Source organism: Podospora pseudopauciseta, chromosome 1 (assembly GCF_035222475.1).
Source record: "Podospora pseudopauciseta strain CBS 411.78 chromosome 1, whole genome shotgun sequence".
NCBI lineage: Eukaryota > Fungi > Ascomycota > Sordariomycetes > Sordariales > Podosporaceae > Podospora > Podospora pseudopauciseta.
Window position 1 is genome coordinate 8,355,853 of NC_085892.1, and position 14,963 is coordinate 8,370,815.

General features: G+C 52.4%; 1 protein-coding gene across 1 annotated transcript; it reads left to right on the forward strand.

The window, feature by feature from the left end:
- Window positions 1–1,403: 1,403 nt before the first annotated feature.
- Window positions 1,404–12,356, forward strand: QC763_122920 (uncharacterized protein; the record flags this gene model as incomplete). Its single annotated transcript, XM_062908857.1, is given in 6 exon segments — window positions 1,404–1,412; window positions 2,413–2,540; window positions 2,636–4,322; window positions 4,335–7,134; window positions 7,203–7,557; window positions 7,567–12,356. Coding segments are annotated over 3 exon segments (1,644 nt in total). The 3' UTR covers window positions 4,143–4,322; window positions 4,335–7,134; window positions 7,203–7,557; window positions 7,567–12,356.
- Between the last annotated feature and the right edge of the window lie 2,607 nt (window positions 12,357–14,963).

The following is a 14,963-nucleotide window of genomic DNA, read 5'->3' on the forward strand; positions in this document are numbered from 1 at the left end:
GTCGCTTTCCATGCCCTCCGTTCCGACTCCCTCGTCCGTCCGTCAGTCAACTGCTCCCAGCTCTCTGGAGTTCAACAGACCTCCGCAGCTACACTCATCCCAGCATCCCCGAGATGATATCTCCCTTGAGCCCAGCCCCATTTCCCTTCTTCGTCCACCCAGCAGCCGCGGCGAGTTTGCCAAGCAAGAGGAATGCCATATTCTATCTGGGTTGGCATTTCCAAAGAGGAGAGAGTCAGAGCAAAAAAAAAATATAGGGTCTTTCAATGGCACATACAAAGATGCGCGTCGCCTGAACGGGGATCTGTGTGCGACATGAGGGCTGCATCCCGGCTGCTGGGCGCGCTACGAAACCCATTGTCGGTGCTGACACTGGGTGCTGTTTCCATGCTGCTCTGCCTCTGGCCTCTTGGGGTTGGTGAGGTTGCACCAAAATTCGGACTAGCCAACCAGGAGCTCGCAGGACATTACATACACGTGTAGGTACCTCTGCACACACACCGGTACCTTGATGTACTGTTGAACACGGCAGTACGTACCTGTTGGCTCTGCCCTGCAATTGGACGGCGGCCTCGATGCTACCTACCAACATGGTGCAATCGGGCAGGGCAGCCTGTCGAGGTACTCGCTGGGTGTTATTCGGACTGCAAGTTGGCATCCAAGGCAGCAGTGGCAGCGGAACCTAGCACCTAGCAGCATCAGCAGCTGGATGGATCGATCTCGTTGATATTTCGACCACCACTGTCACGGGCAGCAGCCAGCAGCACCGGAACGGGGACGGCACCTACCTACCTTACCTACCTTGTCTATTCATCTCGTCCATGGCTCGAAACCCATTTTCCCATCCACGCAGAGCAAACAATTCTGCCTCTCAACGCACCGCCCCCAGCAATTGATTCAGTCTCGCTCATTCGTTCACTGCACCACTCCCCGCCTCATAAACCAGCGCGAGTTTTGATTCCATCCTCCTCACCGGTCACTGGCCAACTGCCTCGCCCCACCACTCACCATCATTCCCTGCTCTCTCGTCGACCTCTTCCCCGCGTCTCACCTTTTTTTGTTATTTTATTTAGCTTGCGGTGTTGCTGTGAGGCCGGACTGGCAGGGCTCTTGCTAATCTAGCTCGCCAATTCAGACGCCACACAGGTTTCATTCACGCCATCCATTCGACAATCACCACCCGCTCGTCGGCTTCTGCTTATTAGTCCCGCAACCACAACGCAGTACCCCGGGAACAAGCCATGAGATACTCTATTCGAGTGCTGCCTCTGGATCCTCGGTCCTGATTTGTCCCTGCCGTTTGCCTTCTCCACATTCACCCTCGCTCTTCCGAGTTTCTTGTTTTCTTTCGAGACCGAAGGCCACGAGAACGGATAGACAAAAAGACACCAGCCAACACAGAAATGGGAATAGTGCTCTAACAGGTGCGTGTTATAGCAGGACTTTGAGCCCGCGTCAGTCTCAGGTCCCGGACTGGGCTATCTCGATATCCCGGCTCCTACTGATCATATGTGGTACGTACGTCAGTGGGCAATTTTCCATTGGTCTTTTCCTTGGGGGGCACTCGTTTTTTTTTTTACTGGCAAAGGGTCCTGTGGCATTGCACTCGGTCTGTTCGTACTGCTCAAATAACAGTGCCGCGCTCTCCACCCGCAACTACACCGTTTATTTTTCCCCTGCATTACGCTGTTTTCCACTTCTGCACCCTCTGTCTATTTTCCCTCTGCACACCCCTTCTCTTCCTTTCCCTCTTCCAGATTCGATTTCGTCAAGTAGGCCAGCGAGCGGGCAAGCATCCAAGCAAGCAGCCAGGCAAGCGTCAGTATCCCATACCCCAAGTTTCCGTTCTTGTTTTCCCCCAAGCCTCGGGCTTGCCGCATCCTCCTCGTCTTGTGGCAACTGGACTTGGCCGGGGTGGGTGCCTCGAGGTGCTGTCATCTTCCTCATCTTCAACCTCGCTCGATTGCAGTGCAGCGGTGGCGGAAGAAATGGGTGCTTGCTTCGGCGCCGGACGGGTTACATGAGATCGGCAGCTTTGTGAGCCTTCCTCCCGCGCCTGTTGCCGCATGCGCCGTCCTCTGTCTCCCCGGTTTCCGTTAGCAGCTGCTAGGTGGCTCTGTGCTACACCTAGCTGGCAGTACGTTGGCAGTACCACCTAGCAAGCACCGTCCTACCGGCGCACAAGTGTTTTGCAGTGGTGCAGCAGGGGGGAGCCTGGGGACACCGAGCATCGCGTTGTGGACGCCCTGCCTGTGGACGAACTGGCTTGACACTACCTGCCTGCCCCATCATTGTTCCCCCTTCTGCATGGTTCTGAGGCGTGGCCGCGTGTGCTGACCCGAAGTCTCTATTCACAGCTTCACCCAGGGGTCCACTAACAGTTTGTCAACGATACCGGAAGCACCAACGCAGCCTTCCTCCTATTTAAGCCTGATCCCACCGCCTCCCGTCACTCCGTACTCCCCTGAAGGCGGTCATTATTATTCTTCCGCCCCCCCCGTCTTCCCCGGCCTGGACGTCAGGCCTCGACTGGGCTCCAAGTACGTGATACACTTAGCTTCTTTTCTGCCTTCTCGTTATGAGCTCGCCATCCCATGGCGCACTCGATTCTTCCCAGCGCTTACAGCTGTAGCAGTAGCACATCGAGCCCCTCGGGCATGGCACATGCCCCTCGGTCCACAACATTGCCGCATCCAGGATCACACTTGGGTGCTGCGCGTGATATCTACGCGACAGGGACGCCCTCCTTCAACAGGCGCCAGCCAGATCACCACTTTATCCCGCGGTCCCCCTCCTTCCCTTCACGACGGCCTCACCTCTCGCCCACCAACAGCCCGGCCAGTTACGCCTCTCTCAAGATGGACTCTGGATTCGGGTCCAAGTCGCAGCAAAACATCCCGCCACTGGGAAGTTTGACACAACACGGCCATTTGTCATATGCTGACCAGAATTCGACTCCCATCAAGGTGGACATCAACGGCATCATCGACAAGGGCTTTTTCCTGGCCGACAATGAGTGGACCTGCTATAGACGCAACTACTTCTCATGCATTTGCTCATTCTCTCTGTCGCCCGTGCTCCCGCATGCGGGCATCCAGTTCCAGCCAACGGGATCTACACAGGCGCACACAGTGTTCGGCTTCGCCATGTGTATTTCTGCGGTCGTGGCAGACAACGACAACCACTCCATTGAGCTCGTCCAGCACACGCCCAAGCGAGACAAAGGGCCAATCGCCAAGCCAGAGAAAGTCCGGCTCTCAGCAAAGCCGCAGCAGGCTACACACCATCCACTCGCATTGTACGGGCCAGACGGCGGCCTCGCATCCTCCAGGCCCTACGATCAAGGCTTTGGTGCTCCTCCGCAGAACTCGGCTCCCACTGAACACACATTTGAGCGTATTCAGTTCAAGCAGGCCACGGCCAACAACGGCAAGAGGAGGGCTGCACAGCAATACTATCACCTTATCGTGGAGCTGTGGGCAGATGTTGGGCAGCAGCAGGGCTCGGATTCGTACATTAAAGTTGCGCACAAAAAGTCTGCCAAGATGATCGTGCGTGGGCGCTCTCCTGGACACTACCAGCCCGAGAGGAGAGGAAGCACGAGCAGCGGGCCTGGAGGTTCTGGCGGCGGCAGTGTCGGTGGAGGCTTTCCGCCGGGACTGATGGGCCCCGGTGGTGATTATTCTACCGGACCATCCATACTCCAGGGAGGGTACCCATCGTACGACCCTCGTTCTAATCCGTATGGCGGTACTCGACATCACCACGAGCTCACCATGGAGCCCATGATCTCGGCGGATGAGGTCAAGGCCATCGCCGAAACGAAGGGCTATCAATACTACCCTGCAACAATTTATGAGGGCGAACACGATCCGAGACATCACCAGCATCACCCAGTTGAACTCTTCACGCACTCGCGTCACGATGCCTCGGACAGCGGGACCAACAGCTCCATGAGTACAGGATTCGACCCAGCCAAGGTGAAGCCTGAGATGGAAGGGCTTCCAAGCATCTTCTACCCACCACAGTCCTACTACGCCAACAACCGCTGCAGCCGGTTCGAAGGCAAGCCGAGCTCGGCTGGACATTACCCTACGCTCATTCCACCGCCTTCTTCTTCTTCCGCAATGAACATGACGTGATAGACACACGACGCCGGTCAGCTTGTACCTATTTGACGTAACGACACATTTTCTACCAACGGCTTGGGCGCTCCACGACTTTGAACGAGCCAGCGAGCGATGATCTACTCTTTACACAACAGCTCTGCAAAATCTCATGAACAATATATAACCAAAAAAAAAAAAAAAGTGGAAGAAAAGGTGGTTGAACAGGTGGTTGAACATCAGGAGCATTTTTCTATTCTTCCGGTTCTTGATCTCTTAGGCTGGAAAGCACAAAAGGTCTCTAGAGCTTATCGAGCCTGTCGGGAATAGGCACAAGGAAATCGGTTATCAAGAGCGGGATGGGCAAACTGGATTCTACGGGGCATGGATTTTTCGGCTTTTCTATCTTGTGCTTGGCAGTAATGGAGGGGTGATTGCTACACGGCACGGTGGTTTGAACAGCTTACCTGATGCTGACCACAACACACGCCACACATCACAGACACACACACACACGCATGCGATATGGGTATGGGTACGGATACATACACGGGACTTGGGATCGGAAAGAACACCAAACGGTTGGGTTGTTACTGGGAGGAATTTTCGTCGGCTTATTTGCTTCTACTTCTATTGATCTTTCCTGCTTTTCGGCTTAGGAAAGTTGTTTAAAAAGGGCTTTAGGTACAAGGGTCGGAACCACCAGGTCAGAGAGCATTGCAAGGATACCCGGGTGCATCGTCTTTAATTTCTGTTTTTGTCTTTTTTATTTGCCTTGTCAGATTTCACCAACCCAACCCACCACACGTTGCGTTTCATTTACTTTACTTCTTGGACGTTGTTGCCTTTCAGCGATCATCGGTATGTGTTTGTCTTTGGCGGCGAGATATCGGCGCAGGGAGGTTGAACGACGGCCTGTGTCACCTACCAACAACACCTCAGCCGCGTCAGTCGGGTTCAAGGGAACAAGCCGAAACAGACTTTCTTGCAAGTGCTGCAGAATAGTGTCTGTACTATCAGGGTGGCCACGAGGGAATCGCAAGGATGTTTTTGGCCCAGGCCAGGCCGCCGAGAAATTCAGGACCTTTGCGATAGGAACAGGTAGATTGGGCAGACACAGGACCGACAGACGGGCAGCATTGAGCGTGGGCGATCAAAAACACGGCTCATACAACTCGGAACAGGGAATGGGGAAATGGTTGGATGGGCGCAGGGGAAAACCTTGCGAGGGCTCAGATCACGAACGCCCCTAAATCCGTTCAAGGTTGTTGGTAGCTCCGGCTCTCGCTCGTCTGCGGGGATTTCCATTCTGGCGTGTTCATTTTGTTATTTCCACTCCCTTGCTTTTTTTCTAACATTCAATGTATTCATCTTTGTTCTGACTTGGTCAAACCAGCCTGTCAAGCTGATCTGTCTACCGTATTGGCCGCTTTGCCTTGTTCGCGCTTCTGGTTCATCCATTTCAGTGTACCCAGCGCGTCAAAAATAACGGGCAGGACCCAGGTGCAAGATTGTCAACTGTGTAACACGAACACCTTCAGCCAAGCATGACTAGGACCTAACAAGAGCAAGGCCATTGCACGTTGGTGCGAGGCACAGGAGCAACACCTCTCTAGTCCCCACGACAGATGTTAGTGTGGCAGTCCATTTTCTCATCTAATGTAACACAAGAAATCGAAGCTTGGTTGCACAAGGGACTCGAACACCGAAGGATCGCCCCAGCAGCTGATTGCGGTTGGTTGGTTCTCCGCCAGAATCTGACGGCCGGTGACACGAGGCAGACGAGAAGCGCCACGGCCCTCAACCTCTACCGCCAAACCTCGCACAAACTCTGTCTTGACCTCAAACACCTGGGGCTATCTAAATGCGACCCTGATATTATGGCTTCAGAGCATGCTGCATACTCCAGGGGGGGAGGGAATACAGTTATCACGCAACCTCGGAGGACCATTTTGAACAGATTGGGTCTGACTAATCTGCTCTGTTGGTTTTCGTGTCCCCTTGGTTTTGCCTGTCAGGAGATGCGGAAGGACCCGGTGGTTGCATCTGAGGAACATGCTGACCAGCGGTGATAAGGTGACCCCAAAAGGGCAACGGCTTCACAAAAAGGCGGGGTACCTCCCATCATTATGCCTTCTGCTTCACCTATACCTTGAAGAGTTGAAAGGATCGCAAATCGAATACGTGGAGACTTGCATTCTAGGTTGGCCCGGACTATACGACGCGGCCCCGGGATGCTTCGAGAGCTCCATGCTGCAGGTGGCTGGCTTCCCGGCTTGATCTGGCGGCCGGAAGGCCGGGATGGCATCACACTCATCGCATCGCACTGGACTCGCGTTTTTAAATTCCCCACAGCGACGAGTTGCTCTGCCACGTTTCAAGTAGGTGATTCCAATCGCTGCTGCAGTTGTATGGCTGTGTGCGTACCCGCAAGTCTGCCTCAACCTGTGTGGCCCGGCCATCTTTCCGCAGTTTCCATGGCCACAATGGGTGGAAGGACCTACTCTCGTCCTCGCGAATGTCTCTAGCTAGGTCCTCTGCTCTTTCCTATCTGCCTTCGTGTGAGGGTGGGTAAGCCGCAGCAAACAATCTCATCACTATGCACGCCATGGAAATGCAACATGTCAAAAAACCGTACACCAATTTGAGCAAAAAAAGAGCGCTACAATCAGCAAGGAAAACCGCCAGATTCATGAGGCCGCCCCCCCCCCAACCATGCAGAACGACCCTGGGGAGGATGCCAGCTGATTGCCACACTTTGTTGTTTTCACCTCCCCGGGCCATCATGTAACTGTATTACGATACAGCACATTCTTCCAGCAGCATCTTGAACCACGGTCATATCGCCATTTTTCAAAAATTCGGCGGGGACGGTCATTTGAGGTTGTACAGCCCTGGACGCTTGGCTGTGTCGTGTCACCGCCTATCCGCTCATCTGCCGAAGAGGCCGGTCTGGGGCTGGTCCACCCTCCCTCCTACCTCAGGATGACTTGCATGAACCGAGCTCGAAGGGCCAGCAACACATCTTGTCCGTCTCATAACCTGCTCAGATATTCTATGCCTCTTTTTGCTTCCTCCTAAGCTAGCGGGCAGCAGGCTTAACAACCCGTCCGCCAAGAGTCAGCACCCCATCCCCAAAGCAGCCGGCATGCCATCCGCGCACACCGGTCTGCTAGCTCTCGTCATCATTGGGTTGCTCACCAACGAGAGAGTTTCATTTCTCGGTCCAGTCCTCCCCCCCCCCTCCCCCCGAAATCACACCCTGTGCCGATGCATCGCTGCCAATGCACTGCCTCGAACTCATATTGAGGATAACCCCACCGAACCTTTCAGGCCGCGGAAGCCAGCCCCGCTGATTCGACCGAATCCCCAACTACAACACAACAAGCTGAGTCACAGATGTCCTGGCTGCGCAGAACCTTAGGCACCCTCCATGAGAAATCACTGGCAGCCTTGGCAGGAAGGGGAGTAGATGTCACTGGGTGACCAAAGGCGCGGCGCAGTGTTAGCAACTTAACTTGGCCGGAGGTCCCTCGTTCGGCTGCTCCGTGTAGAACACTGTCATAAGAAATCAAGCAGCGAAAGATCAAGGAAGGCTTCGGAGACTGGAGGTCAAAAGCGCAGGCGCTAGTGGGAGCCATAGGGGTTCTTGGCTCTTCATGGCGTGTGGTGGTGGTGCCAGAACCCTGCAAGTGCGCGCCATGGCAAGCGTTTGGGGGTCTGTGTTTCCACCGCCGGCGATCTGTCACTTTACACGGCACCGAAGGCACTTCTCCAACTGGGGGGACAACCGCTGGGACTCCCCGCACCTTTCGTACACCCCAACTCGACCCGAGAGAGCGGTAGAGGGGCTTGAGCTCCCCCGCAATGGGAGCGCCATTGGGAACACAACAGGACGGACAGCGCAGTAGCGTAGTGCCCAGGGCCATTTGCGCTATCCGCAACGCGAGGGCAGATGGTTGGGAACACCGTTTCTTGGTTCTTCTCATGTGGCTCTATCCATTTGATTCCCACTGCTGAAACTCCGAGAGCTTTCGGCGAAATGTTAACCAGGCACAAGGCGAAGGTTGGCGATTGGTAAGAGACGATCAGGGATGGCCCGAACCTGATCTCCGTTCCGCGTCAGCACGTGTGGACAACTCCGTAGTTTCGGGCGCGAACGGAGCAAACCTCGGAGTTGTTGTGCGGCGCAGTCACCCAGCTTGCACTAGAACGGGCCGGACCAACAGCATCGTCAGGCCTCAACCACTGAACCAACACCAGAGGCCAAGCAAGGTAGGGGCAAGCTCACTGGAAGCGTCTGTTGTCTAAATAAGGTTTCGGGGCTAAGTCGCCTAAAACCACAAGGATCACCATCACCCTGGGGGCTGCCCCCACCGTGCCCACTTGTGTCCAGGGCTTGACCTGTTGCCAAGGCGCGCTGCTTCTGCTCGTCCCGCCCTTGGTGTCGTCGCACAAACCTCTGAACAGCAACACACGAAGTCGGGCCTGCCGCCATGCACAAGGCTCACGAACCAATTTTGAAGAGTTGGGACACGCTTGTCTTCTGTGGGTGGGGCAGGAGATATCGTGCCATGAAGAAAGAGACAGAAACCGGGCTCAACCTGTTTCCCTAGCACACCCCCCTGAATACAAGATACGAGATCTCCGGAACTAGCTCCGAAAGTTCTGAGCTGGACGCACCGAGGCTTGAAAGTAATCAACGAACTGTTTTCGACTAGAAGGCCGATAACGGCAGCGAGACAGTGCAAGACATTGACATATGGCTGACGCTGAGTCTCGATCCCGACAAACCATTACGCCTTGTACTTCCATCTCTTGGACCTGGTTTTGCCAGATAGGAGTGGTACTGCACCACCAAACTCAACACCATCACGCTACCACAGCATTATGCTGGTGCAACGCGGCTGCCGTTGAGGCCCGTGTTTTGGTTGCTGCAGCGTCCTTTCAGAAAGTAATCATTGTTGGATGTTGTTTCACCTCGGTCTAACGACCTTGCCGGATCGTCCCGCTGCCGTCAAGTGATGACTGGTCTTGTCTTGGCCGATACTATGTTCTTCTGACCAGCTCTTGACTTTTTTCACGTTTGCCATGTGCCTCTGCTCTTGTCGGTCCGGCCTTCGCCGGGGGGTCTGCGACGAACCCCTGCAGCCAGCCGCCATCTCCGATCCGTTTTGCGGGAAGGCTTCGGTCCCGGAGCTCCCATCTCCGAGAGCGATGGGCGAAATCCCGCTGCCATCCCAACAGCATATTCCAGTCAGCTGCAATTGCCGCTGCCGGTGTAAAAATCACGGCGAGGTCAGCCTTGTCCTGCATCTGTTTCATTTATTTCTTCTCATCAGCCGTGGCTGGTGATGAATGATGTTCCACTGTAAGTTAAGCCACCATCTTCTCGGGCGGTCTTTTAGCGGAACAAGCCGACAGAACCAATCTGCGTGCATGCTGCGGTGATAGATCTTACAGCCTCAAACATTGGGGGGCGGGGTGGGAGCTACTTGCGTGATGCAACGGGCTTTGGGCATATCCATCTGGTGACTGGGTGAGGTTGGAGTTTGGCGATCGACAAAGACGGGGGGAATTGGGGCTTCCCGTGGTTGGCGCTGGCTGGCTACCGGGAATGAAGGTGTATATACCACAAGCGTTAGGCTGACCGCTTGTTTGGTGGGATATTTGCTCGTCTTTGGGTTGACATTTGGCGGGATTAAAAAAGGGCTGGTGGGAGATATTTAGGCGGGTTGATTGTCTGGCAGCTGCTGTTGGTGGAATCGCGCCAGAGAACGGGAACTGTTGCTGGGACTAACAGCTTTTTGCACTGAGAGTTGGTTGCAGTAAGCTTGGGTCACACAGCAGATACAACTTCACCTAAGTTGGTAGGGCTGAGATATGTGCGTGTAGGCCGTTTGGAAAAAGTGACTTGTATGTATGTATGCATGCCTGTCGATCGTCAAAAATGACAGAAAAGACATGAAACGCTGGGGTTGTTGTAGGTGTGTGGTTGGTTGGATTGTGCGGTCCATTCAGAAGGCGAAATGAGAGGGGGGTGGGGATACACGAGTGGCTGTATTGGCTGGATTTATTCGCGAGGCTGGATATGCCCCGGTGGATGGACCTTTACAATTGGACCTACCTATCACTGGCGAAGAGCCGCATGAAAAGAGGGGGCTGTGCTTGAGGTCGACGGTGGAAGGCGACATATACGACGGCGAGAAGCATAGATTAATCGCCCACCATTCATGAAGCCTCCCTCAGCCTTGTGAGGTTATCCTTCGGCCATTTTTATGCTTGAGAAATGGACCTTGCGCCTCTTACTCCGGAGGGCGGGGGTTGAGTTTACTCCGGATTCCGGTTTGCAGGTTTGTGGCTGGAGCTGGCGTGTGGAGCGTGAGTGATGTCTTCTGAAAGGACCTGGAAGGGCCAAAGGGAGCTGAGCCGGATTTCGGGCTGTTAGGTCCATGGGGGTGAGCAGTGACGTTGGTGGCTACAAGGTTCACGGAGATGGGGTGGTATTGGTGGTGCTGATAGTTTTCTTTTCGGTGTTTGGAGGACCTGCGCATGGGTGGTCATGCGGAAGGGAATTGTCATTGCCGTGGGTCGGTGATGGAGGTGCGGGTTGAAGAATGTGTCGAAATGTATTCGCCGATTTCCTGATTGGGAGCTGTGGATGAGTATGCAACACAGGTCCTGAGCATCGAGCTTGGCCATGACGAGCTGAAGGTGAGAGAAATTCTCGCCGGTCTGGATTTCCACCATCGTCTGGGGTTGGGTGAGAGCAGCGGAAACCGTTTTTCTGTTTGGAAGTGTGGTTGCGGATTCCATACTGTTTACCCATACTGTCAAGACGAGACCATTCCCTTTCTAGCTTAGAGCTGGGAAAAAGTTGTCTTTGTACCTCTAACTGGGCGGAACGTACCCTCTTGTTTCACCCATGTATCTTTTTTTCTTTTCGTTTTAAGTGGGTGTGGAAGAACGAAAAAAATGCAGTGTCTTGTTTTTTGAGATTTGGGCATGCAAGCCCACGATCTCTGACTGGTTAGCACAGGGTCTTCGAGAGCGAGACATGCATGGGATTGGAAAGAGTATCCTGTTGTTCCTTTTTTTCTTCAGCGCTTTCTGACGCACACGTGGATGAGGGAAAACGGGATTTTCAGCTGGGGTCGTCAATGTTTCGGAGTGAGTCTATCATTGCTCTTTTGGAAGGGTACCGGTGAGGTTATTGACAACTTGTTTGATGGCACCGGTGAGAAAATGACCTGATGAGATGCCTGTAGTTTTCTTTTCGGGTCCTAGCTATCCGTTCTACTTAGTTTGATGGAAGATACCGCTGTCATCAGCGTGGTGAGAATATGCCCATTCATGATAACGCGGCAGAAGCCGATGGTGTCCGGACCTCAGAAAGTATGATGATAGCATGCCCTCAAGAGGCAGAACAGTCCCGCGCAACATCCGGGGTGAAGTTGTCAAATGGTGTGGGGGTCAGATGATGACCGATAGGGCAATCCCGACCATCGCTCCAATCAAATATCCGCGGCCTTCGGTTCAGTGATAAGTAATCGTTTGCGTCAAGTCCGAAAAGTCATTTTTGAAGATGACCATGCTGTCAGTCGGTGAAATGGTGAGTCAAAGTCAGCATCTGCCCGATATTGACAGCTCCAATTTCTTGACCGTTAACAAACATCCAGCAGCCATCCCGACAAGGGTCACGTCCAAACAGTCGGGTACCAGCTTATTTCTCGACCGAGATCGTTTCGGGGCCCGGAAGCAGCCGTTTCGGAGAAGGCCAGCGTCAGATTCTCTGGCAGTTTGGGTGGCGCTTTTCAGTTTTCGGGAAGGCCGGGGTGAGGCTAAGCCCTAAAATGTGATCGACCCCAGGGAGTTTGGATTGGGGGGTTCTTGGGGTCTTGGCTGCTGCTTGTCATGATATGTAGGATTGGCAACGACCAACAAACGTGGGAATAGTAACACAAAGCTCACCACTCGGCCGTATTAGATTGATGCGGTAGGGTTTGCTTAATGTTGGACGGCGGTCAGTCAGTTGAGCCGAGTGTGCATGGTGGAGGCGACAGTTTCGCCCCTGACTACGCGGTTGCCACGATGTTTACTTCCTGCAGGGGAAAATCGAGTTTGATCGAGTTTTTCTACTTTCCAATCTGAAGATGATATGTGATTGATTCAGACTATCTCTTGGTATCCGTTGTGCTTCGGGTTTGTCCTGCTGTGTACACACACTTCCGCTAGGATATGAATAGGGTAGAATGCAATAGGGGGGCGTGTTTACATTGCACAAATAGGGCTAGCCAGACTGACTACCGCGGGGGTAGGTTTCACACAGAGACTAAGCGCGTTGTCACTTTTAATAGCATAGCTTGGTGTTACAGTACCATTGCGTCTCGTGCCTCGTGTCGAGTCATATAGGAATATGTTAGTTGCCATTATAAGCTGAAAGACTCTCGAGTCAGGGGTATAGGTATGGTGTCGTGGAGAAACCGGATAACAATAGTCACAGGATGATCTCAGGAATGTGTTATGAAACCGCGCATGAAAATTGTACTATAGATAGGTTTCCTGGTTGTTAAGATCAGGATAGCCGTGGCTGAACGAGGCAATCGTAGATCTCGGCCAGGTTAACCAACAACTTTGACAGTGTTCCAGAGCATCCTTGAGAAGTTCTTGGGCGCGACTGCGGAATCCTGAGAATGAATATCTCTTCACCAAGAGTGGCCACTTGAATCCGCGCATGTTTGATGCCAGGAAACAGTAGCCAGTCTTACAGCGGGAGGAGCAGAAGCCGACGTTAGACTCCTCTAGCAAGGTGTGAATACGGCACACATGCTCAATTGAAGCATTACCGGTGCTATTATTTGGGGATCCCATTATTTGTGACAGACATGCAAGCGTGACATCGAAGGAAGGAGGCTTCTCATTAGGGACCCAATTCTTCTGTCAGCTCCCTGACAAACAACAAGGATAGTGTACCACAATCTTAGACACTGTCCCTTCAATCTCTTGGTAGACGCGTCAAAGTTGGTCATACCATGAGTAGTCACCGATAATTGTGACACCCACGTTCTCTCTGGATTATGATCAGCACGACGAGCGAATGATAGCTAGTCTTGGGGGTATTGGTGTAACTGGTGCTTTTGTCGTTGGCGATGGCAGCCAGCCACAGACAGGCTCTTGCGTCACTCGATTATCACCTAACATTGGGAATAATCGGTGATAACATGGTCAGACAGGCACCTTAATCATGTGATATACATTCAGCTGAGCTTTGAAGTAAATCGCGTACAGGCTTACCCTTGATCCCGACACTTTGATGGTTCGTCTACCGACCGAAAGTTTCACGCTGCCCCCCTAGGCGCGTAAAGTTATATGAAGAATGAACAACAGTGTCATATACAAGTTTTAAGACCTTAAAAGAGTCTGGATATCTGTTAAGAGAGCTCCAAGAAGTTCAAAGTGTCCTCGTCAGGATGATTTACACTGCACTGCGTATTAGTCATGAATGTATAGATATCGACTAGTTAGAACAAGATTAGAGTAAAAGACGCCGAGTTCTGGGTTTCCAATATCCCTTTCATCCTCATTCTTCCTGTATCGTACGTTGGTAGGCTTCCATGTTACCTCTTGTAGCAGGGCTGTCACGAGTAACTAATACCAAGGATTATTCTTTCACCGTTCGGTGAAGGGGAAGATGAGCTTCTCTACCATATACCCTGCCACACGAAACTGAAGACTACGGGCCCAGCTGTTTCTGAGTGTAACGAGCCATACCTCAATTATTATGAAGCCCCCGATTAAGGCATTCAGATATGTTCATCGACCTATTCCAAGTGTGTTCCTTAGAGGCTATCTTGAGCAGCTCTGAAATATTCTTTCGACGACATTACAAATCAGGCAAATCCAGTTTGCCTACTCTGATCAAGCTGATTGACAATTTAAGAAATGGCTAGGCTATATAGTTGCAAAAGGTTGACTTCGGCTGACATCAAGGGTTAGGTAAATTTGGTGTCAGGGTCAAATCTCCAAACCCACAGGCAGCAGTTGATCGCTAGCATCCTAGTTCGAAGCAAAATATCGTAAATGCTTTGTATGAGGGGGCAGTCTACCTTGAAAAGAGACTTCATACTTGATGAACTGTCGCAGCAATGACGGAGACTGACTGGGATGACGTTGCCAGATCTTCTGGTGGCTGGGGACCACCGTATCATCATGGGTTGCAAGCAACTGGATGAAAACGACAGTTTCAAGCCATGATCCAGAGTCATCTTTATATACTGCTATTTACTGAGAGGGTTGTTCGTGTGTCTTTGACAATGGGTAAGGCCATGGTCAAGCTTGTTTTGTGTTCCGGATATTCCATTCTTCTTACCTTGGTGCTTCCATCGTACTACTTACCACCACGCAAAACGGGTTCCATGTTCATCATCAAAACACCGGCATGTAGTATGGCTAGAGGAAGACTAACTCTAGCCTAGGAGAACCGTTCCCAACTTTTCGTCCTCCAGCTAAGTCGAAGGAAACATAGAGTATGATTACTTTTTGCTCTTAAACGTGGCTGATCGGGGTTCGCCTAGTCTGGCAAAAGTCATGTATGCAAGATCAGTATTGACCGGTGAAGAAGGAAGCATGAACATAACTTCATTGAGTAGAAGCAGACTTTCTTATATACACGAGGAAATTCCACTACCTTACACTGGCATTATTAAGCTTCCTTACCACGACTATCCTGTAACCCTCAATTCACACTGCACCCATGACTCCTTCAAAGGGGCGGCAAGACGTCAAAGTTTACCAGGAAGCAGCAAGATTCTCTTGTTGAGGCTGGCTTTCTAAGCTTTAGCGTTACGTATTTGCATT